General features: G+C 40.8%; 2 protein-coding genes across 10 annotated transcripts in view; both read right to left on the bottom strand.

The window, feature by feature from the left end:
• The window catches only part of LOC114668908 (D-amino-acid oxidase-like), a 54,637-nt gene that overhangs the window by 20,358 nt on the left and 11,296 nt on the right, over positions 1-22,983 (bottom strand). For 3 of the 9 annotated variants that reach the window (XM_051921328.1, XM_051921329.1, XM_028824930.2), the window contains 3 exons: positions 20,614-20,731; positions 19,579-19,677; positions 17,707-18,480 (listed from right to left, as the gene is read on the bottom strand). The exons of 3 other annotated variants lie outside the window; for them this stretch is intronic. In XM_051921328.1, coding sequence (XP_051777288.1) covers positions 18,355-18,480; positions 19,579-19,677; positions 20,614-20,731 — 343 coding nt within the window. In that variant the 3' untranslated portion in view covers positions 17,707-18,354. Of the gene's footprint in view, positions 1-17,706; positions 18,481-19,578; positions 19,678-20,613; positions 20,732-22,983 lie in introns of those variants that run through there. 3 more of the 9 variants (XM_051921326.1, XM_051921323.1, XM_051921322.1) reach the window with 2 other exon arrangements.
• LOC127526264 (uncharacterized) lies at positions 1,887-8,329 on the bottom strand. Its single transcript, XM_051921331.1, has 2 exons — positions 8,194-8,329; positions 1,887-6,438 (listed from the first exon to the last, which is right to left on the bottom strand). The coding sequence occupies exon 2, from the start codon at positions 6,433-6,435 to the stop codon at positions 5,635-5,637; it is 801 nt and encodes a 266-aa protein (XP_051777291.1). The 5' UTR covers positions 6,436-6,438; positions 8,194-8,329; the 3' UTR covers positions 1,887-5,634.

Raw genomic sequence — 22,983 nt, 5'->3', positions numbered from 1 at the left:
CTCCTCCTCTTCATACCAGCCAGGGCTTGTGATTGGGTGTAGCTAGAATGCATTAGCACTGAGATGATGACATCATTTAGCTCCTCTTACCCAGTGTCTGTTAAAGTAGCAGCCCAACCTGGTAACCAGACACAGCTTAAAGCATTTTTTGTGTTAATTATTATCATAGATTTTTACCAAATATGGCCATTACATTGGAACCCTTACATCAACTGTTAGACAAGGGAACAGTGGTGTTGTACAGCAGTGGAACAGAAGGCTTTTCAGAAAGCCAAGGAAGCATTACAGTCTGACCAGTTATTAGTTGTTTTTGATGAGGGGAAGGACCTGTAGTGTACCTGTCTTGGAATGCCTCGCCATATGCTTTGGGGGCAGTCTTGTCTTGCATTGTGGGGGTTTGGAACAGAAAGACCCATTGGTTATATGTCTGGTATGCTGACTAAATCTGAGCAGGGTTATTCACAACCGTAAAAAAGAAGCATTAGCCATCATTTTTGGCCTGAATAAGGACTGTTTGGTGAACACAAGGGGGTCTCACAGTTGGCAGTAGCACCCATTCAGCACTGGGCATTGATTCTAGCTTCTTATGAATATACTTTAATGTATAAAGAAGGAACACAACCTGCTAATGCTGATGCTCTGCCACAATGTGGAGAGACTGAAGAAACCCCACAAACTGAGGAGGTCATCAGGCTGTTGGAGTACATGAACAGCACACTTGGGGGGAGTCAGATAAAGACATGGACATGATGAGACTCTATATTGTCATAGGTGCTTCAATGGGTTCTAAAAGGGAACTGGTCAAGTAAACCAGTGGAGCCATCTTGGCAACCGTTTGTTCACAGAAAAGCCGAGTTGAGTGTGGTGGATGGCTGTATAGTATGGGGGAACTGGGCTGTAATACCTCCACAGGGTAGGAAGACATTAATAAAAGAACTACATGAAGCACACCCAGATATCTATCATATCAAAGCACTGGCTCACACTTCTGGTGGCCAAATATGGATAAAGAAATAGAGCTTGCCATCCGTGAATGCACCAGATATCAAGAAAATCAGATTTTACCTTCATCCATGAGAGTGGCCTGAACAGCCATGGGCTCATCCTCATATGGATTTTTAAAATACTATTGATTTGTGTAGACCAGGGGTGGGCAGATTTGGCCCTGGAGGGCCTCAGTGGCTGCAGGTTTTTGTTCTTCCTCCAGTTTCTTAATGAGAACTCAATTTCTGCTGATGAAGCAATTATTACTCACGTGACATTTTGATGCTTCATTTTAGTGGTCTCGCTTGTTAAGGTTCCCTATTGTTAATTGCTTATTTCAGTCTTAAACAGCTGCATTCAGTGTTTTAATGGCTCCTTATTAGCAATAAGATACAAATGACAAAGGTGCCAGCAGTTCTCCAACTATCTTGTTTCCATTGTGTGGAATCATCATGCACCATTTGGTTTAATAAAACACTTAAGAGAAAAATGTGACAGACTGAAAAAGATCTATTTTAGGATGATTTCCTTGGAAACAAAAAAGTCTATGATATAACATTACATTGCAGACTAACAACCCATAAAATTAAATAAGATCAGAGATTGGCAAAGATTGTCCTGTAATTAAGCAACTGGATTGAAGTGAAAACCTGCAGCCACTGCAGCCCTCCAGTACCGACGTTGCCTACCCCTGGCGTAGATAGACATTCAAAATGGATAGCTGCCCACCCAATGCAATCCATCACATCAGTGGCCACTATGGAAAGGTTATGAAGCATTTTTGTCACACATCGCTTACCAAGAGTTGTATTAACAGACAATGGAAGCTGTTTTGTCAGTGCCAATATGAATCATTTTTTTTTAATGAATGTAACATCAGCCCTTTATCACCTGGCATCAAATGGCCTGGCAGAACAACAACATTTATTTATATAGCACATTTTCATACAAAAAGTAGCTCAAAGTGCTTTACATAATGAAGAGAAGAAAAATAAAAGACAAAATAAGAAATTAAAATAAGACAACATTAATTAACATAGAAAGGAGTAAGGTCCGATGGCCAGGGTGGACAGAAAAAACAAAAAAAAACTCCAGAAGGCTGGAGAAAAAAATAACATCTGCAGGGGTTCCAGGCCACGAGACCGCCCAGTCCCCTTTGGGCATTCTACCTAACATAAATGAAATAGTCCTCTTTGTAGTTCGGGTTTTTCACGGAGTCACTTGATGCTGATGGTTATACAGACTTCTGGCTTTTAATCCATCCATCATTGTTGGAATATCATGGTGCTTTGGGTAGATGGTGGTGGCGTGCGCCACCACCAACAGGACACCGGAAAAGGAAACAGAAGAGAGAGTAGGGGTTAGTACAGATTTTGAATGAATAGTTATTATAATGAATTGGATATACAGAGTATCAGGATTAAATTACAGTGAAGTTATGAGAAGGTCATGTTAAAATAATGTGTTTTCAGTAGTTTTTTAAAGTGCTCCACTGTATTAGCCTGGCGAATTCCTACTGGCAGGCTATTCCAGATTTTAGGTGTATAACAGCAGAAGGCCGCCTCACCACTTCTTTTAAGTTTTGCTCTTGGAATTCTAAGGAGACACTCAGTTGAGGATCTGAGGTTACGATTTGGAATATAAGACGTCAGACATTCCGATATATAAGCCGGGGCGAGATTATTTAAAGCTTTATAAACCATAAGCAGAATTTTAAAGTCAATTCTGAATGGCACAGGTAACCAGTGTAGTGACATCAAAACTGGAGAAATGTGTTCGGATTTTCTTTTCCTGGTAAGGATTCTAGCAGCTGCATTCTGCACTAGTTGCAAACGATTGATGTCTTTTTTGGGTAGTCCTGAGAGGAGTGCGTTACAGTAATCTAGCCGACTGAAAACAAACGCATGAACTAATTTCTCTGCATCTTTCGATGATATAAGAGGTCTAACTTTTGCTATGTTTCTTAGGTGAAAAAATACTGTTCTAGTGATCTGATTAATATGCGATTTAAAATTCAGATTACAATCAACGATTACCCTTAAGCTTTTTACCTCCGATTTGACTTTTAATCCTAATGCATCCAGTTTATTTCTAATAGCCTCATTGTATCCATTATTGCCAATCACTAAGATTTCGTTTTTTTCTTTATTTAATTTGAGAAAGTTACTATTCATCCATTCTGAGATACAAGTTAGACATTGTGTTAGCGAATCAAGAGATTTGGGGTCATCAGGTGCTATTGATAAATACAGCTGTGTGTCATCAGCATAGCTGTGGTAGCTCACGTTGTGCCCTGAGATAATCTGACCTAATGGAAGCATGTAGATTGAGAAGAGCAGTGGACCCAGGATAGAGCCTTGTGGAACACCATATAGAATATCATGTGTCTTTGAGTTATAATTACCACAACTAACAAAGAATTTTCTCCCTGCCAGGTAGGATTCAAACCAATTTAAGACACTGCCAGAGAGGCCCACCCATTGACTAAGGCGATTCTTAAGAATATTATGATCAATGGTGTCAAATGCGGCACTCAGATCTAAGAGGATGAGAACAGATAAATGGCCTCTGTCTGCATTTACCCACAAGTCATTTACTACTTTAACGAGTGCAGTTTCTGTGCTGTGATTTGTTCTAAAACCTGACTGAAATTTATCAAGAATAGCATGTTTATTGAGGTGCTCATTTAACTGTATAATGACTGCCTTCTCTAGAATTTTACTTAAGAAAGGCAGGTTAGAGATGGGTCTATAATTTTCAAGAGCAGAGGGATCGAGATTATTTTTCTTAAGTAGGGGTTTAACTACCGCAGTCTTAAGACAGTCTGGGAAGACCCCCGTATCTAATGACGAATTTACTATGTCAAGAACATTGTCACTAAGCACGCCCGATACTTCTTTGAAAAAATTTGTTGGTATTGGGTCAAGGGCACAGGTGGAGGGTTTCATTTGAGAAATTATTTTATGTAAATCAGGTAAATCTATCCTAGTGAAAGACTTTAATTTGTTTATTATGGGGTACTGGGGTTTAGGAGGATCCTTAGTGTTGGGGGAGATATACTATGTTATTTCTAATATCATTAATTTTTTGATTGAAAAATACAGCGATAGCCTCACAGGTTTTACTGGAAGTACTTAGGAGGCATTCCTTTGAGTTACCTGGGTTTAACAGACGATCAATTGTTGAGAATAAGACTCTGGGATTACTAGCATTGTTATTTATAATCTTAGAGAAATAGCAGCGCCTCTCAAGACGGACTGTGTTATTGTATTCTGTTATTTTAACTTTTAATATTTCATAGTCAATAGTTAGTTTAGTTTTCCTCCATTTACGCTCAGCTCTACGGCATGTTCTCTTTAAATCAGACACTCTTTGGGTCTTCCATGGTATAACAATGCTAGAAGATTTTTTAACTGTCTTTTCAGGTGCAACTAAGTCAACAGCAGCCCTCACTTTAGTATTAAATCTTTCCACCTTACTGTTTACATTCTCCTCGCTATTATAGTTGGCACTATAAACGGACTGATTGGTTAGAATGTTTGAAAGTTTTAAAGCTGCTGATGAGTCAAAGAAGCGTTTTTTAACAAAATGCTTCTCATGAGTGTTTTCTATCATTATTTCTATATTAAAGAGTAGAAGAAAACGGTCTGATAGACCCGTATCAATGACCTGCTTTATATCAACTTTTAGTCCTTTAGTAATTACTAAGTCTAACGTATGACCTGCTTTATGTGTAGGCTGATTAACGAGCTGTCTCAAATCAAAAGAGTCCAGGAGGTTCATAAATTCTTTTACTTTCTGGTCACATTGATTATCTATATGAAAATTAAAGTCGCCGACTATTAAGAGTGTGTCATAGTTCGTAATTAAGATTGACATCAAGTCAGAGAATTCCTCAAAGAAAGACGCGTTGAATTTTGGAGGTCTATACACGGATAATACTAGAACGTGAGAATCTCCCTGAATAATAATGGCGAGATACTCAAAAGACTTGAATTTACCAAAACTGATATTTTTACATTTTAACCTGCTAGAGTAAATGTTTGCTAGCCCTCCACCTCTCTTTCCTTGGCGATCAGCACGAGTAAAACTGTAATCCGGAGGCGCAGATTCGATTAAAACAGCTGCGCCATCTGAGCTAAGCCACGTTTCACTTAGTGCAATAAAATCTATTTTTTTATCACTAATAAGATCGTTGATAAAAAACGTCTTGTTAGTTAAAGCTCTAACATTTAATAGTGCCATATTCAATGTTTCGGAGGAGCAGAGATGAATACTATGTGCGTTATTGATATATGGAACAAGAATTAAGTTATTTTTATTAGCGCCGCTCTGCGTGTATTTTTTGTTTAATCTATGATATGTTTTTATAGTTTTAATACATTGTTCATCTAAAGTAGTAACTTTAATTAAATTATTGGTGTTTATGCCGTATTGCCTAGATTTTCTATGTGCATTAAGATTGGTTATTACAGTATTTATGTTGTGCACTTTTATGGAAGATTGTATTAAACAATTATCATGACCAAGCACAGGAGTGGCATTTCGGAAGGGGTTAAAAGCAGAGATAGATAGTCAAGATAAACGAATTACCTTGGATATGTTTTCGGAGAGGACCCGGGCGCCGAAGCTATTCGGATGCAGGCCATCTCACTTGAAAAAACGCGGTCTTTCCCAAAAGAGGTCCCAGTTGTTGATGAACCCGATGTCTTGATTCTTGCAGAAGGCCTGCAGCCAGTTGTTTAAACCAAGCAGACGACTGTAGTACTCGTTTGATCGTCTGACGAGAGGGAGTGGACCCGAGATGAAGATCTTTGCCGATGGGGTCCTCTCCTTTGTGTCTTTAATTAATGCAGTGAAGTCTGCCTTGAGGATCTCGGACTGTCGGTGCCTTATGTCGTTTACGCCAGCATGTAAAACAATGGCTCCAACTGCCCTGTTCTTGTAGATCGCCGGCGCACGTCTCGTCACATCTCGGACACGAGCACCGGGAAAACAAGAAACAAAAGATTTTCTATTAGGGCAAGTGATATTGAAGTTCCTAACAATAGAATCACCTACCACTATTACATCACTAGGAGCTGAAGGCGAACTGGGGACGCTTAGAGGGTCAAACCGGTTCTGCGTTACGATGCTTGCCTGTGCCGATGGAGGTGTTCTGGCCTTGAACCCCCGCCTGCATTGCTGAAATACACCGAGGTCATCATCGGTGTTGCTCCTACGAGGCGCGGGGGTGAAGGTGACTTGAGCGGCACAACGCGGGGTTGATGTTACGCTGATAATAGATGGCGAGGACGGTTTATCCAACAGCCGAGCCTTCAGATCTCTGAGGTATCTTCGTCTGGACAGAAGTTTCTGAATCTGTTCATCGAGTGCCTGGAGTTCCTCGACTACAATTTCAACGCGATTCACCTCACTATCGGCCATTGTCCGTTTCTGCTTCCGCTTCATGCCCTAGGAAGAATGAGAGAGATAGGTTAGAGTACTATTCTAGAGTAGAAGGAGCAGTTTGGACAGTTAAAGAAAGCCTGAGGAAGTTGACAACTGGGACACTTGAAACTAGACTAGCATGTTTCCCGTTATGCTGCAAGACAACACCACAGGCTTAACTCCTGCTGAGTTATTAATGAGGCGGTAACTAAAGACACATTTGGATTTACTTAGTCTGAGGCTGGTGGAAAACAGTGGCAGAGAAACAAGTGAAATGAAGAGCCACCATGACAATCCTGCAAAGGAGAGGACATGCTCAGTGAGATATCCTGTTTATATTCAGAATTTCCAGACATCAGAGAAACGTTTTATACGTGAGGCAGTAATAGAGCAGACAGAAAATGGGCTAAATGACACCAGGACCACATCCGCCCCAGCCGTAACCAACCAGTGCACAGCTGGCTGTGAAGCAAGATGACTTTTTGGTCCCTATGGCAGATGAAGGTCAGAGAACAGAACATGCAGAAGACGAACCAGTCATTAATCCCTTTCCAATGCCAGAACCTTAAGAAGGGTCCAGTGGCCTACAGTTGGAGAGCAGAGACGGGGCAGAGACTGTTCCAGCAGTTAAAAGATATCCTGTTGGACTGAGGAAAACACCAGCTTATTTGAAGGACTACGTCTGAACATGGACAGGGTTGTTTTATTTTTTATAGGAGGGTAGCAAAGGCAGTGCACTCAACAGAGTACAGGAAGCTGATAAATTATTACTATTTTATCCCGTTACTGCTTTTTTTTCCTTTCTCCAATTTAACATTACTGAGACAGTAAATTCAGTTTAATGGGGTGAAGTGTTGGATTATTAATCAGACAGCTACAGAGGCAGACCTGACTGCAGGGGTCCTAGTGGTGAGGTGTAAAGAGGAGGTCCAGTTGACCCAGGCTGGCAGGAGTACCTGTATGTGTATGAGTTAAATGGAATGGTGACAAACCTCCTTTTATTTACCACTGCAGCTGACCACACCCACTTGCCCTTAGCCCCTCCTCTAATGTTTAGTTGCTAGAAACCAGAATGGGAAAAAAGTAAAGAAGATAAAAACTTTTTACAAGGCGCTTGGTCATGCAAGTTTTTATGTTTTGTTTTAAACCCGTGTTCCAGATTCTCCTTTAGCCAACACATTTTCTTCCTGTTTGTCAGTTCCATGTATCCGGACTTCTGCCTGTTTTTAGACTATAATTCTGCTTGTTTGAAATAAATGAATCAATGCTCCATACTAGTAAGCACAGCAATTATACGGACAGAAGAGAAACTAAATGCCAGACATTTTTACATCAGGCACTTTTTAATTACTTTTTTTTTAAAATATTTACTTAAATTCTCAAATCTTAAATATTTATTTGTCCATTTTCAAACTCTTTCCCAGCTATTCCAAGGCACAGCAGAAGAGCATCCCTCAGCTTTCTGGAGTTCTTACAAAGGTGAAGTACTGAGGCTAAAGACTGATTCTACAGTAACATGTAAAGTATTAAGGCAAATATGTGAGTAGAATATCTTTGAACATGAAACTGGTAGGAGGAAATACTGCAACCAGAGTATCACTCCAAGAGAAAATCGGGAAAAAGTATAATAAATAGATATAGTGATATGATAGGCATTGTATAATTCACTGCTAGATGCAAAACATGCCATACGATAGATACAACAGCAGTATTAATATTGTCACATTTAAAGATGATAAACAAGAGCAGAGAATTCAAATGAAAAACAAATCAGCTTACCTGATGTACTCCTTAGATAGATAGATAGCTAGATATGAAAGGCACTATATGATAGATACAGAGATTCTCACGTTTCCTGCATATTGCCGTTATCATGCAAATAAGGCTGCCATAGTCCTGCTGCCCCATCACTGGTGGTCAGTGGAGTGAACCGGTCCGTATACACATCAATGGACAGAGGGGTCACCTTAGAATGATAGCGGTCATGTATGCACAGTGCTGACGACAGCCCAATGACCCCGGCACCAATTACTGCAACACGCATATCTGATACAAAGGAGATAAAAATATTAGAAGAAATAAAATAAAAACACAGACAACACCACTGTCTTTTTTTTGAAAGTATGCAATGCTTGCTGTCTAAAATGGTGTTATCTGAGAATCATCTAGCACTTGCACCTTCTCAGCTGGCCTTTTGAACAGAAGGGCTTTACCACCTGGAGTTCTGTCCTTTCAGATGTGAGGTCCCGGCTGAAATGTTGAGGCAGCAGTTGCTGATACGCACTTTCCACCCTAATCACTGCTAAGCTCTTAACACCCTAGTGGGGAATGAGATGAACAGCAGAAATATTACTGTGTCTGCAGGGGCCAGTAACATGGCCAAGATAACAAGAGGATTAGCAAGGCATCCTCACACACTGAAGAGAGACAAAAACAGCAAGGAGTAGAGAGCACAAATTGTGACAGCTGCATTGTAAAGGAAATGTCAAAAAATGCAGATAAACCGTTGAAAATATAGGTACAGTAGTCTATCACACTACCATCCTTTTATGACCCCATCCATTCCTGTCTAGGAAGCCAGTCTATCCCAGCAGTAAAGGGCAAAACACATGCCATACCATAAAATTGTTAAACTTATTCCAGTTCATGGTGGCAGGCAGAAGGAGCCTTTCCTTACCGCCCTGGGCAGGTTACTACTCCATCTTGTGTATCTATTACATGTACACACACCAAACGCACAGTCCATAATATAGCCATGTCTGTGAGTCCTTGGACTGTTATCCATGGAGTCTGTATGTTCACCCCGTGTCTGTGTGTGTTTTTCATTTAAGTACTTTGGCTTACCTCCCACATAACAAAGCCTTGCACAGGTGAGTTTGGCTTCTTCGCACCAAATGCAGCTTTGGTGGGTACTGGTCCCCCTGAATTGGGCAAAATGGGTGCAGATAATGGGGAAATAGACACCTAAGGATTTAAAAATATGGAATCCTCATTGCTATCGGTAGTAGGCAAATGTGGTAATGACCACTGCCTACAATATTCAAAAGCAATCAAAGCACACAGTGTACCACCAAATGTAACACAAGAAGAATTTGCCTAACAGAAAGGAAGTAAATGTTATGATAAACAGAACGAAAGCAGCAGTTGATATGGTTAAAAAGCAGTATGATCCATGTCATGAATCCACCAATTCCAGTAAAGTTTTACAGAAAGCTGATGTGTGTCCTGCAATTACAAGCAAGGCGGCTGATAATCACAGCCAGGGCACACTCATACAATTAATTCACATAGGCCATTTAAAAAAGAAAAACACACTTCTTTTAGCTGTATGAATTATGTGAAAAGAATTTTGATCAAAATAAGGGCATGATAACCAACACACATCTGTCAAACTTGCTTCCATTGTTCCATCTTCCCAGTTTCTAACGCAATATACCATTTTAAGGCGATAACAGAATCAGCACTTGGTGTAAAGTAAGAGCTAAGCCCGGGCTGGGCATCTGTTCATCACAGGCCAACTTTCCACACCCGCACTCACTTATACTTCTTAATTTAGCATCATCTACAGTGAAATTCATACTGTTATTAGAGGAAACGGTACAGTTTGGAACCGTTGCTTTAACGAGTCGGAATACGTCATTTTATAACTGAAAGAAAGTGTTTTGCAAATTAATGAAAAAAACACCTTCTGTTGTAGTAACAAAATGATCTTCTGTGTTGAGGATTTCTACCGACACCGAAGACAAGTTTGATCCATTCCCACATCCACCCGTACTCACTTCTAAATGATCCAAAACTTATTTCTCAGTCCAACTGCGGGACGACTTTATACGAAAATGAAAGTGCAAGAGGATCCATGCCCCCTCTTACGTTGTACGCCTACTTCGACCAGACGGCAAGCCGCCCGACCAATGAGCTGTAGTGTTTTGTAATATTTGGTGAGTTTGTAACTATCGGATGTATGTCCCCAGACTGCTTCAGCTTAAAGCATATCAGATCAAATCATGCTTTTTTGTAAAAGAAGTTTGTCGTTTATACGCAGAACTGGAATCTTTCTTCTCTTACGGAGAGCCGGGGCAATAGCTGTTACGATGTTTAATCCCAATGCTTTCTAATCTGTAAGAGATTCTGAGATTTTATTTTGCAGAGGCAATTCGCTTTGATTTTTCGTTTACTTGTTACATCCTGGATATTTGTATACCGTTAACCGAGGCCCCGCCCCTCTAGCGGTCATTGGCTGTTGCAATTTTCCAGTCAGGTCTGCGCAGCTCTGCTTCATTCGGTGATCTCTATGTAGAAACATCTGTCGTATGTGAAAATATGAATATATTTTATATTTATATATAAATATAATATATTTATATTACATATATAGTATATGAAAACGGGAAAAAGCGTAAGAAGACCATCAGTCAATTAACTGGAAAGAACCAAAGCGCCGATTATACATTACAGTACACTTTTGTTCTCCCCAGAGACCATAAAGGAGTAACGTCAGGTATGAGCAGCATTGAACAGGGTGAAAATCCATCCATTTTCCAAACCCGCTTTTCCAGAGCAGGGTCGTGGGGACGTTGGTGCCTATCCCAGCAAGAATCAGGTACAAGGCATAGTGCCAGCCCATCACAGAGGGAACACACACACACGGGTCAGTTTAGCATCGCCAGTCCACTTAACCTGTATCATTTTGCACTGTGGGAGGAAACCTCTGCAGACAAGGGGAGAAAATGAAAACTCCACGGAGGGAGGCCCGGTATCCTTACTACCACTGTGCCACACTAAAGCAAAATTAAGTTTGATGTTGTGGCATCTGAGTGCAGGAGGCATGGTTGACAGACCCGTCATAATAAAGAAATGGTTAATTCCAAAATTAACTTAAGTATTCACTCAGTCAAGTTATATTTTATGTAGTGGAATCATTTGATTAAACATTTACTGCCTCCATGTGGTATTCATCAGATCATGAGCCATTTCTTCTCTTCTCTCTACTTTTCTCTATCTATCATTCTGGTTTATATTGAACTTAGCTTCCTTTCTCCAAAGAAAATTTTTCCAGAACTGGAAAGTCTTTTAAAAAATGTTTTCTGGCAAAGTCGAATCTGTCCTTGCTATGCTTGAGGTTAACCAGTGTTTTGCACCTTGTGGTAAACCCTCTGTCCTTACTTTCATGAAGTCTTTTCTTGATTGTAGACTTTGGCAATGATAGGCCTATGTCCTGGAGAGTGTTCTTGGTTTGGCTAAATGTTGTGAAGGGGATCGTCTTCACGAAGGACAGAATTCTGCAATCATCCAGCACAGTTGTCTTCTGTGGTTATCCAGGCCTTCTGGTGTTACTGAGCTCACAAGTGCATTCCTTCTCCTTAAGAATGTACAAAATGATTGATGTGACCACTCCTGGTGTTTCTGATGTCTCTCCATATTCTTTGTCTTCTTTTCTCTGCCTAGTGATGGCCTGTTATTACTTGCATGCATAGACAGCACTTTGGACCTCATTTAGAGAGTCCACAGTGCCAGCTTCCAAATGCAAATTCCACACTTGAAATCAACTGCAGACCTGCTTAATAGTTAATGAAATAAAGGGGGGCCTGCTCACACCTGGCTATGGAATAGCTTCTCATTCAAACATCCAAATTCTTTTAAGCCCCTGAGCCATGTATAAAAATGTCTGTCATTCTTAAATGGCTTATACTGTATTTTTGGTAAACTCCTGAAATTAAAGGTGAAAGTCTACACTTCAATTACATCCACTGAAACTAGCTGACAGTACAAAAAAAGGTAAATAAAAAGAATAGATCAATAGATAAACAGATGTGAAAGGCACTATATAATGAACACAAAGATAGACCTGCTGAAACATACATTTCCTGTAGCCGATCTGCTTCTTCTGTTCTTAATCCAGACCAGACATGAGAAGAGTCTGTGTGAGGTTTTAGGCGCTAACCACATGGCACCGTTGTGTTTTTCACCCAGTTACACTGATGGTGTGAATATCCTCTTATTGGTAATCGTCCTGGTGTTCAAAAGCAAACGGCAGCATTTTAAAATGACAGCAAAATCAGTGGTGGACTTACCTGTTTGTAGTTGTGTTCTCTTTCTGGGAGTGATGGCTGAAGCTGCCGTGGACTAACGCCTGATGGTGAGAGGGAACTGAACTCCTTCTCCAGAGTACAAAGTCCTCCGACAGTGCAGCCAAGAAATGGGGCCGTGCAGGAGTGCCCAGATCAGATAAAATGCAGGAACATAAATCTGCAAACTTCAAATAACTTAGTGAAATTCAGAAAGCAAATAACTTCACCAGCACTGATGAAAATGTGCAGTGATGAGCAAATGCAACATATTAATAATCAAAAAATACAATGATTATACTCGTATATAAATAGTTAACTATCAGTTTTATGATCCTTTTTTATTGGGCACATGAAAAGCACCAACCCGGATTTAAGGCCAGTCTGTCACAGACCAAAACACACGTGTATAAGGCGACGTGAACTGAACTGTGGGTAGCCAGGGACTCCTGCCATGGAGTCGAGCCTTGCACCCCACTCTGCATAAACAGACTCAATAAACAAATGGAGAGTGCCAGTGAAGGAATGGATCGCCTTCCAGCCAGCACATACTATAATCTATTGTGCACTGAGCTCCAAAAAGTTCCTTCCACTTGGTTGTTTTTTTTATGAGCCTCTTGTTATTTTATAGAAGATTGCAGCAGTGATATACCATAGAGTGTAAAAGCCACCAATAAACAGAAGACAACCTTTGTCATCCCACATACAGTAGACGTTTTAAACAAAACCAGGGTTCCGCCCTGTGGGTTCCTGACCTGTCATTCGAGGCTGTCATTATCTATTCCTAGAAGGAAGCATTCCTAAGCATCAGGACACCTGGGTGTTGTGTAAATATGAGTGGTCCAGGTGACAGATTTGCTCCCCATCCTGTGCTGGTTGCAGCATTGCATCTGATCCTGCCATGACCACAAATTGGATTAGGTCAGTTTGAATGGTAGGGTTGTGCCATCTCGACTGGGCCCTTCTGAGAGAGTTTGGCATGCTGCTGACCTCTAGTGGTTCGAAGTGATCACAACAGGGATAGTATTCGTTAGTCATTCTCTTCTCTGTCATATTTACATATTTTATATCTTCACCAACATGTCCATTGAAATCTGCTCCAATCCTTACTTTCTTTCCCTTGGGTACACTCTCCACCACTTCATCCAACTCATTCCAGAAATCTTCTTTCTCATCCATCACACACCCAACTTGCAGTGCATTTGCAGTAACAACATTCATCATGAAACCTTCAATTTCCAGCTTCATAATCATTACTCTGTCCAGCACTCTTCATCTCCAAAACACTTTTGACATACTGTTCCTTCAGGATAACTCCTTCCCCATTTCTCCTCCCATCACCATGGTAGAATAATTTGAATCCATCTCCGATCCACCAGGCCTTACTCCCCTACCATCTGGTCTCTTGCATGCAAAATATATCAACCTTCTTTCTCTCCATCACATCAGCTAACCCTCTCCCTTTACCAGTCATACTGCCAACAATCAAAGTTCGTACCCTCACTTCCATTCTCTTTACCTTCCTCTTCTCCCCCTGCCGACAGACACGTCTCCCCCCCTCTTCTTCTCCTTCTTCGTCCAACAGTAGCCCAATTTCCGGCAGCACTCTGTTGGTTAACAGTACTGGTGGTGGTCGTTGTTAACCCGGGCCTCAACTGATCCGGTATGGGAATCTGTATTGTTGTCCGCATATCGACCTGGCAAAATTTTACACCAGATGCCCTTCCTGACATTACCTTCCCGATTTATCCGGGCTTGGGACCAACACAAAGAAACACACTTGTTTGTGCATCCCCTGTGGCTGGGTTCTTCTATATTAAGATCAGTAGCAATTCTAAAATGGCCCAGCATGAATGTGTGCACAAGTGATCTCTGTGATATGCTGGTGTTGTGCCTGAAATTGCAGGAAGAGGCTCCTCTACCTACAGCCTTGATTTACATTAAGTAGAGTTGGAAATGTTAGGTTATGTCCTGTAGTGCAGATTCCATAAAAACATTAGAAAAAGTGAAAATGGTCAATTGTGTTGAAAAGTGATGTAAAGGTAGTGTGTTAATTGGTCTTAAAGGCCTGTTTGTATAAAATGGTGGACTTCATCTGAACCAGAAGTCATTGCTCATACAGAAGTCAAAAGAGTGTGTTTTTCAATTAGCTTTGTATTCCATTGCAACTGTTTTCATGTACCCATCCCTTATCCTGTCAAAACTGGGACCAATGAATCATTTCTAATAAAATGAATGCCAGCCAAGTCACCATGCATACCTGATAATCACATGAGGATAACAACAGACCAGCATGTAGGTAGCTGGAAGGATCATCAGTGATTTGTGTTTTAGCAGCATCCAAAGGCAGAAGGACAATGGAGCCACGGTGCGGCCTTGAATGTAAATACTTGACAGAGAATGACTACAAGGACCTGCTGTGGACCATGCTTTCTGAATTTCCAGGTAGGTGAGATTGGGCTTGATCGGTCTATGTAAGAGCATTTTGTGAGAGTTGAACTAGTCAGCTGAAGAGCAGTGTAGTGACTCAGCAATCAGCTGGAAATAAGGAGTTGTGACTATGAGCCAGGGTTAGGCTCCTGATTATTTAGTCGAGGAGCTTTACTAAATGCATTGTGGGTTGATATCAGCATGCCATTTCACACAGGGGGGTTATTTTCCTGTGTATGTTTTTTGTTTTTTATTGCTTACTTTATATGTGTTGGACTTAAAACTGTATTTTTGAACACACCCAAATGTTTCCCTCTTTATGAGCTGTCATTTTTGAACTGAACTATTAAATAGCCTTTTGATAAGTTCACCAACAACTATATCAGCCATGTCAAAAAGTAATTGCCCCCTAAAAATACTACTTGTTTGTTTTTACCCTTTAGCCGCAACAACTGCAATCAAATGCTTTCCGTAACAGGAGATCAATCCTTAAAAATTCTGACCCACTTTTCTCTACAGACTGGTTTCAATTCAGTCACATTGGAGGGTTTTCAACTCTGAACTCCCCATTTAAAGTCCTTCCACAACATCTCAATGGGGCTCAAGTCAGGTCTTAAGGTTTAGGACTGACCTAGATAGTCTTTTTCCAGCCAGAGGTGTATTTGCTCTTGTGCTTCTGACTCTTGTCCTGCTGCCTAACTCGATTGCACTCGAGCTTAACATCACAGGCCGATGCCAGGTCGTTCTTTTTCAGTTCTTTCTGGTAGAGAGCTGAATTCATGCTACCCTCAGTTATGGCAATTTGCCCAGGTCATGAACAGCCAAGCATCCAAACACCATCCTACTGCCACCAGAATGTTTGAAGGTTGGCGTGATGCTGTCTTCCTAAAAGTTCCACTTTTGACTCCTCAGTCCACAGAACATTATCCCAAACGTTTTGGAGGTAATTGCCGTGTTTTGGGCAAATGCTAAACAAACCTTTATATTCCTATTGTTAAAGCAGGAGTTTTTGTCTTGCAATTCTTCCATGGATAACATTTTTACCCAGTGTCTTTCTAATGATGGAGCTATGAGCACTGACATTAACTGAAATGATAGAGCCCTGCAGTTCCTTTAGATGGTTGTCTGAGTTCTTCTGTGAATTCCCAGAAGAGGTTTCTATGTGCTTGTGGAGTAATGCTGCTAGTCTGGCCTCTCCTAGGCAGACTTACCATTCCAAGTATTCCAAGTTTTCTCCATATGCAAATGGATATCACGGTGGTTTGCTGGAGTTGCAGTGTTTTAGTGCTTTGTAACACCTTCCCAGCTGATATTTTGCAATAACTTCCTTTCTCTGATCTTCTAGAATTTCTTTTAATTGAGCAGTGGTGAGCTGCTTGTTTAATCCTTTCAGCTACTTTTACATTACTGGAAAGGTTCAACTGAAGTGAAGCAATCAAGCTTGGGTGTGCCTAGTCTTGTTTAACCTGTTATCTTTTAAATTTGGTACATCAGTTGATTGAGTGTCTGAGGGGGTAATTACTTTTTCATTTGGGTGATTTGTTGGTGAACATTGTAAATCAAATGGCCATTTAAAAGCCTGTATTTTGTATACTTATACAGTAATCCCTCGCTATATCGCGCTTCGCCTTTCGCGGCTTCACTCCATCGCGGATTTTATATGTAAGCATATTTAAATATATATCGCGGATTTTTTGCTGATTCGCGGATTTCTGAGGGCAATGGGTCTTTTAATTTCTGGTACATGCTTCCTCAGTTGGTTTGCCCAGTTGATTTCATACAAGGGACGCTATTGGCAGATGGCTGAGAAGCTACCCAACTTACTTTTCTCTCTCTCTCTTGCTCTGACTTTCTCTGATCCTGACATAGGGGGATTGAGCAGGGGGGCTGTTCGCACACCTAGACGATACAGACGCTCGTCTAAAAATGCTGAAAGATTATCTTCACGGTTGCTACCTTCTGTGCAGCTGCTTCCTGAAGCGACATGCTGCACGGTGCTTCGCATACTTAAAAGCTCGAAGGGCACGTATTGATTTTCGATTGTTTGTTTTTCTCTCTCTCTCTCTCTCTCTCTGCTCCTGACGGAGGGGGTGTGAGCTGCCGCCTTCAACAGCTTTGTGCCGCGGTGCTTCGCATACTTAAAAGCCAAACAGCCCTATTGATTTGTTTGCTTTCCTCTATCTCTCTGACATGCTCTGCTCCTGACGCGCACTCCTTTGAAGAGGAAGATATGTTTGCATTCTTTTAATTGTGAGACGGAACTCTCATCTCTGTCTTGTCATGGAGCACAGTTTAAACTTTTGAAAAAGAGACAAATGTTTGTTTGCAGTGTTTGAATAACGTTCCTGTCTCTCTACAACCTCCTGTGTTTCTGCGCAAATCTGTGACCCAAGCATGACAATATAAAAATAACCATATAAACATATGGTTTTCTACTTCGCGGATTTTCTTATTTCGCGGGTGGCTCTGGAACGCAACCCCCGCGATGGAGGAGGGATTACTGTACTGAATTTGGAGATCAGAAACAATTAAGTGTTATGAATAAGCAAAAACAGAAGAAATCTGGCATTGGCAAATACAGTACATGGAACTATATATACTGTATATATATATATATATATATATATATATATATATATATATATATATATATATATATATATATATACAGTATATATATATATATACAGTATATATATACTGTATAATATAGAGAGTTAGATATGAGGACAGCAGCATTCATATGGCAAAAAAGAAAGTGTACATATACACACACACAAAATAGAAAACAACCAGCTAGCATTGTATAAATATTTAAGTGTCTTTAATTTTTTTGTCCTGTATCAGATTAGCCTGCACTGCTTGCCATTAAAATCACAAAGCAAAAAAACTCTTCCTTTGATACTAAAAATTCATTTGGCAGTGAGATTTGTACATGTGCTCTTTAGTGTCAACGATGTACAAGCATCTGATTGTTTTATATAGCGTCACAATGTCCCATGACACTAGAAGTACCAAGCCGTAGTGCAGTAGCTCTGGTGAGCCAGCATTCTCCATAGTGAATTAGAGTAAACATCGATCAAATGAATCCCAATTCTGACGTTACTAAGACAAGGTAAAAAGCAGCACTGTTCAAAATTAATGGTGTGAGGAACCAATCTGACGAAAACAGAATTACAAACAAAAAACGTAAGAATCAAGGTCTGATGGCATGAAACAAATTTTTACCTTAAGTTAACCAAAGGCCATCTTGTGAGATTCTTTTTAAAAGCTGAAAATGAACATCACGAAAAATTACTTGGTCTGTTGCAATTAAAGTCAAATAATTAAATTCCTTTGAAGTGTAGCTGCTCAGCACTGAATAACACAAACTCAAGATTTCCAAAACCGGACCTTCAGCTTTGGATCTTCAAACATGGGTACCAAAGCCTGTCCATCAGAGGGCTCATAAGCGGGAGTGAGTGGTCAGCCTCTTCTTCTCGAGAATCTTTCCAAAAAGGTTTGCGGCTTCCAGCGCACAGCCCCAGTGGATGGTGAGTCCATAACCTCCATGTCCATAATTGTGGATAACCTTTTATTAAAAAAAAAACAACATACAGTGCTTTGTGTGGCATAGTGATTATGGTTTTGGACTTCAAACCCTGAGGTTGTGGGTTTAAATCCCACTAATGACACTGCGTGACCCTGAGCAAGTCACTTGACCTGCTTGTGCTCCAATTGGAAAAGACAAAAGAAATGTAGTCAATTGTATATCACATGTTGTTGTCCCAGATGGATGGGGACCCTACCCACCCAGGATGCCTGGATGGTCCCCGTGATGGACAATACCTTCCCTGGGCCACAAGGGGCAGCTGCCCGGGTCTGCTTATGGGCCACTGGACCGGAGCTGGGACGCTTATCCCTACCAGAGGACGTGGCCCCCGCCAGGGGGCACCCAGACGGTTGTGAAGTCCTGGATGGCAGCACTTCCACCACACCAGGAAGTGTTGCTGGAGGAATTCCCATGGGCACCCGGAGTGCTTCCAGGGGCTCTCTTGACACTTCCGCCACACCAGGAAGTGTCGTCAGGGGGAGCACCTGGAGCTCATCCGGGTCAGCATAAAAGGGACCGCCTCCCTCCAGAAGCTGAGCCAGAGTTGGGAGGAAGGAGACGAAGCTTGTGAGGAGGGGAGTGGAGGTCAAAGGAAAAGAAGAAGAGAATGAGAGAAAGAAGAAAGAGTGTTGAAGGAAGGCATTGTGGTGCTCAAAGGAAAATAAAGGAGTGTTTTGGACATACTGGTGTCTGTCTGTCTGTCTGTGTCCGGGGGTATGCTTTCCACATGTGCATCACCTTGGGTAAAGGCGTCAGCCAAATAATAAGCACACAGTTTGTTTTAAATAACACCATTACATATAGTTAGTATCATTCTGTGTAAATAATTATTATTATTATTTTTGTTTTTTACAAGAGTGACTTTGTTCAGGGTCACTCAGTGAGCTGGCAGGATTTGGGTTTCCAGACCAGCTCCTTTGTCAGCAGACTTCACTGTTTAAAGTGTTTAAGCTGTTGGAGCAAATTTATATTTTATGAATAACAGTGCCCAAAAGGGGCAGCTTTGGCTTTTTAAACCTTGGGCTCAGTAGTCTTCTGCATACAAGCAAAGTTGGATGTGGCATGTAAAGGCCTTACCTCACACTGTTTATCTCCAAACTGCAACGTCTCATTGTCCAGTCGCACTGAACTGCGCACTGGCCGCAGGCCTGTCCAGTCATCCATAATTCGGGCATTCTAAAGAAAACAGATGCAGATGCTTAACACTAAGTGACCAGATGGCCTAACATATTATACATGTTTAAACCCAGCTGTTTGCACTGGTTTCTCTGTGATGGACAGGGGCCACATCCAAAGCTGATTCCTGCATTACCACCGATACTGCCAGGATTGGCTCTAACTCCCTACAAACACAGAGATCCCCAAGCTGGTGTCAAAATGTTGGGTCAGGTCATGATTGCCTGGTTCAACTCTCTGCCAAACTGCTGCAGGCCCCACTTTCAACCACAAGGTCCACCATCAGCAGTCACTAGGCCAGCTTTCCTTCATGTGACAAAGTTTGCGGTCCACATATTTTAAATGTGCATTGTCACCTTTATAGAGTCATTTTAAATTTCTACCTCAGCTGTTAAGATTTGATCACCAATATGGGCTTATACTGCATCCCCTGACCCAGGGCTCAATTAGATACAATGCCATTTGTTCTTTTTAGTGGTACATTACAAACTGCAGCTCCAATAAAATGACTCAAAGCAAAATACTCGCAAATGATGCTTTGCATATTATCACTGATGTAAGTGATATGGAGATGGAGATCGAAAACAAAAGTGAGGTGCCAGCATCATTTGTTCGGTCCCCAGCTGATCGTGGTGCTGAACACGGTGACTGAAGGTTCCTACCATGCGCCCAGTGTCAATGACAATGGGTTCTGTACTGGACAGACATACATCAGTCTTATCTTATGGATGAGTAAATATTGCATCCTACTATACAATTCTGGCTATACAGAGTTGCTTGTCACAGTTAGTAAAGTGACCTCCTACATCTTGGAGGTAGAGCACAGCAGTTGCACTTTATCTTTAGCTTGCTGTTAAAATTCATTATATGTTAACCTTCTAGGCACCACTGACTTCAGTATGAAGGAGGAATAATAAAGAGTTTGCTACCACTAACCTTCAGGCTGGGCACCAAGCAGCACCCTTCCTCCCAGACTTTCCTGTGATCCTCAGAGTTGTTGTCTTCACTCCAGTTTCCCACTTGAAAAATGCCTCCGACAGTCACTGAGCGACTTCTATGAAGAGATGACCATACAGAGAGATACTTTAGTAGCAAATACGGCCACATCTAACAAGAGCTGCCAGTACTGGGACCCTGTAGGAGATAGGCCATTTGAATGAGATTGGCTGTGTTCCCTTCAGTGCTGAGCAGTCATTCCCACCTCTTATCTGCTTCCTAAATTAGGAGATGCCAACCAAGCTGATACTCTATGATACACACATTAGGCTTTAAAGAACCTTTAAAAGTAAGGGTGGCACACTTTTATTGTTTTTGGTTGTTTCCACGGCTGGAATGGAGGTAATGGGAGGGGTTGCTGAGACCTCATTTGCAAGATGTTTCCTATAGTGCAGGACAACAGCTGGGCCATAAAACAGCTTTGCTAGATTATATAATGGTAACCCTGAACCACCAATACTGAGCATTTTGATGGATGGGGGCCTGAAAATAATTATACCTGAGGCATATGCATGAATAGATGACTTGGAGGAACGATAGCAAATGGAGTATGAGTTCCCAAAATTGACTAATTTCTATGAACTTACCACTATAATGGTCAAGTATCCTAGAGTTGGTCTGACGCCATAAGAAACAATTGGGATTCATGAGGGACATCACGAGCTGCTAGGGAGTATCTGAGGCCATTCATACCCCCTAAAGTGACCTTTTAGGTTCCAGGTATGGGCTTAAATGCCCCTTCTGATTACTTGATCTATGAGCTTCATGTCTAGAGAGCTAGTGTAGGCAAGACCCAAGAATGGAGAAAAGGCAGGAGGAAAATAAAAGGGACACCATACCGGCTTTTAAGGTAGGCCCAATGAGGTGAAAGGTCATTGCATTTCTTTTTTTTTTTTATTTTATCGATTTTATTGTAATCATTCCATACAAATAGATCAATTTTTACAAAAAAAAAATAGGACTGAAAACAAATCAACCCCCACCCCTGGGAAGGAGAGCATGGCCAACCGACTAAAACTTAAAAATAGTAAAAATAAATAAATTGATGAGTTTATTAGTCAGATACAGATAAATGGAGAAGAAAAAGAAATGGGGAGAGAATCTACTTCCTCAGTGCTTTAAGAGCTTATTCTAAAATATTGATTAGATCCTGCCAGGTTTTGAAAAAGTTCTGCACAGATCCTCTAAGTGAGAATTTGATTTTTTCCAATTTCAAATAATATAAAACATCAGTTACCCACTGACTTAAAAGAGGAGAGTTAGGATTCTTCCAGTTTAGCAAAATAAGTCTGCGTGCCAATACTGTAGTGAAGGCAATCAGTTTGTCTGTCCTTCTCCACTTTAAGCATATCAAATGCTTTTTCTGCATCCAACGATAATAATATCTCTGGGGTGTATGACTTTGCAGGTGAATATATTACATTAAACAGGCGTTGGAGATTGTAAGCTAAGTGTTGGCCTTTAATAAATTCAGTCTGATCTTGTGATATTACCAAAGGCAGCACTTTTTCCATCCTTCTAGCTAGGACTTTGGAGAGTATATTAACATCATTATTCAGAAGTGAAATTGGTCTATATGATGCACATTGTAATAAGTCCTTGTTTTGTTTAGGAAAGACGGTGATTAATGCTTGGCGAAAAGTTTGAGGTAGAATTTGATTGTCTCTAGCTTCTGTAAATGTTGCTAATAAGAGGGGAGCTAGATGAGTGGAGAATTTCTTATAAAATTCGACAGGGTAGCAATCTGGGCCTGTTGCTTTCCCACTCTGAAGTGACTTTATAGCATCTAGTAATTCTGATAGTGCCAGAGGTTTATCCAATTCCTCTGCAATAAAATGATCTATTTGTGGTATCTGTAATGTATACAGAAATACATTATTGTATGTTGTCTTCTTTGAACTCAGTAGAATATAAGGATTTATAATAGTATGTGTGCATTATATTTTTATGGTCAATGATTTTATCTCCGTTCGTGTTGGTGATTTGCTGGGATTGTATTGCGAACTTCTTGCTTGTGGATTTGTTGAGCTAAGAGCTTATTAGCTTTCTCTCTGTGTTCATAGTAATGGTGTCTTGATTTGAAAATGAGTTGTTCAGTTTCTTTGGTTGTTAAGAGGTTGAGCTCTGACTGCAGAGCCTGTCTTTTCCATCATTTTGTACATCCTATTTCTAAGTCCCTGTACCATTCTGTGATTTCTTTTTTTTTTTACTATAATTAACCATTTTATTTTATATACGTTTGTTTTCTTGGCTTTATATTGACTTAATGGTCATTAGAGAATATCCCCAAGAAAACATATATGATAATGT

This window comes from Erpetoichthys calabaricus, chromosome 18 (genome assembly GCF_900747795.2).
Source record: "Erpetoichthys calabaricus chromosome 18, fErpCal1.3, whole genome shotgun sequence".
NCBI classification, from domain to species: domain Eukaryota; kingdom Metazoa; phylum Chordata; class Cladistia; order Polypteriformes; family Polypteridae; genus Erpetoichthys; species Erpetoichthys calabaricus.
The sequence above is the reverse complement of the archived record's forward strand: the minus strand, read 5'-3'. Positions and strand labels throughout refer to the sequence as shown.

Excerpts from the sequence above, each read along its gene's own strand:
- LOC127526264 (XM_051921331.1), bottom strand. The coding sequence starts at position 6,435 with ATGAAGCGGAAGCAGAAACGGACAATGGCCGATAGTGAGGTGAATCGC.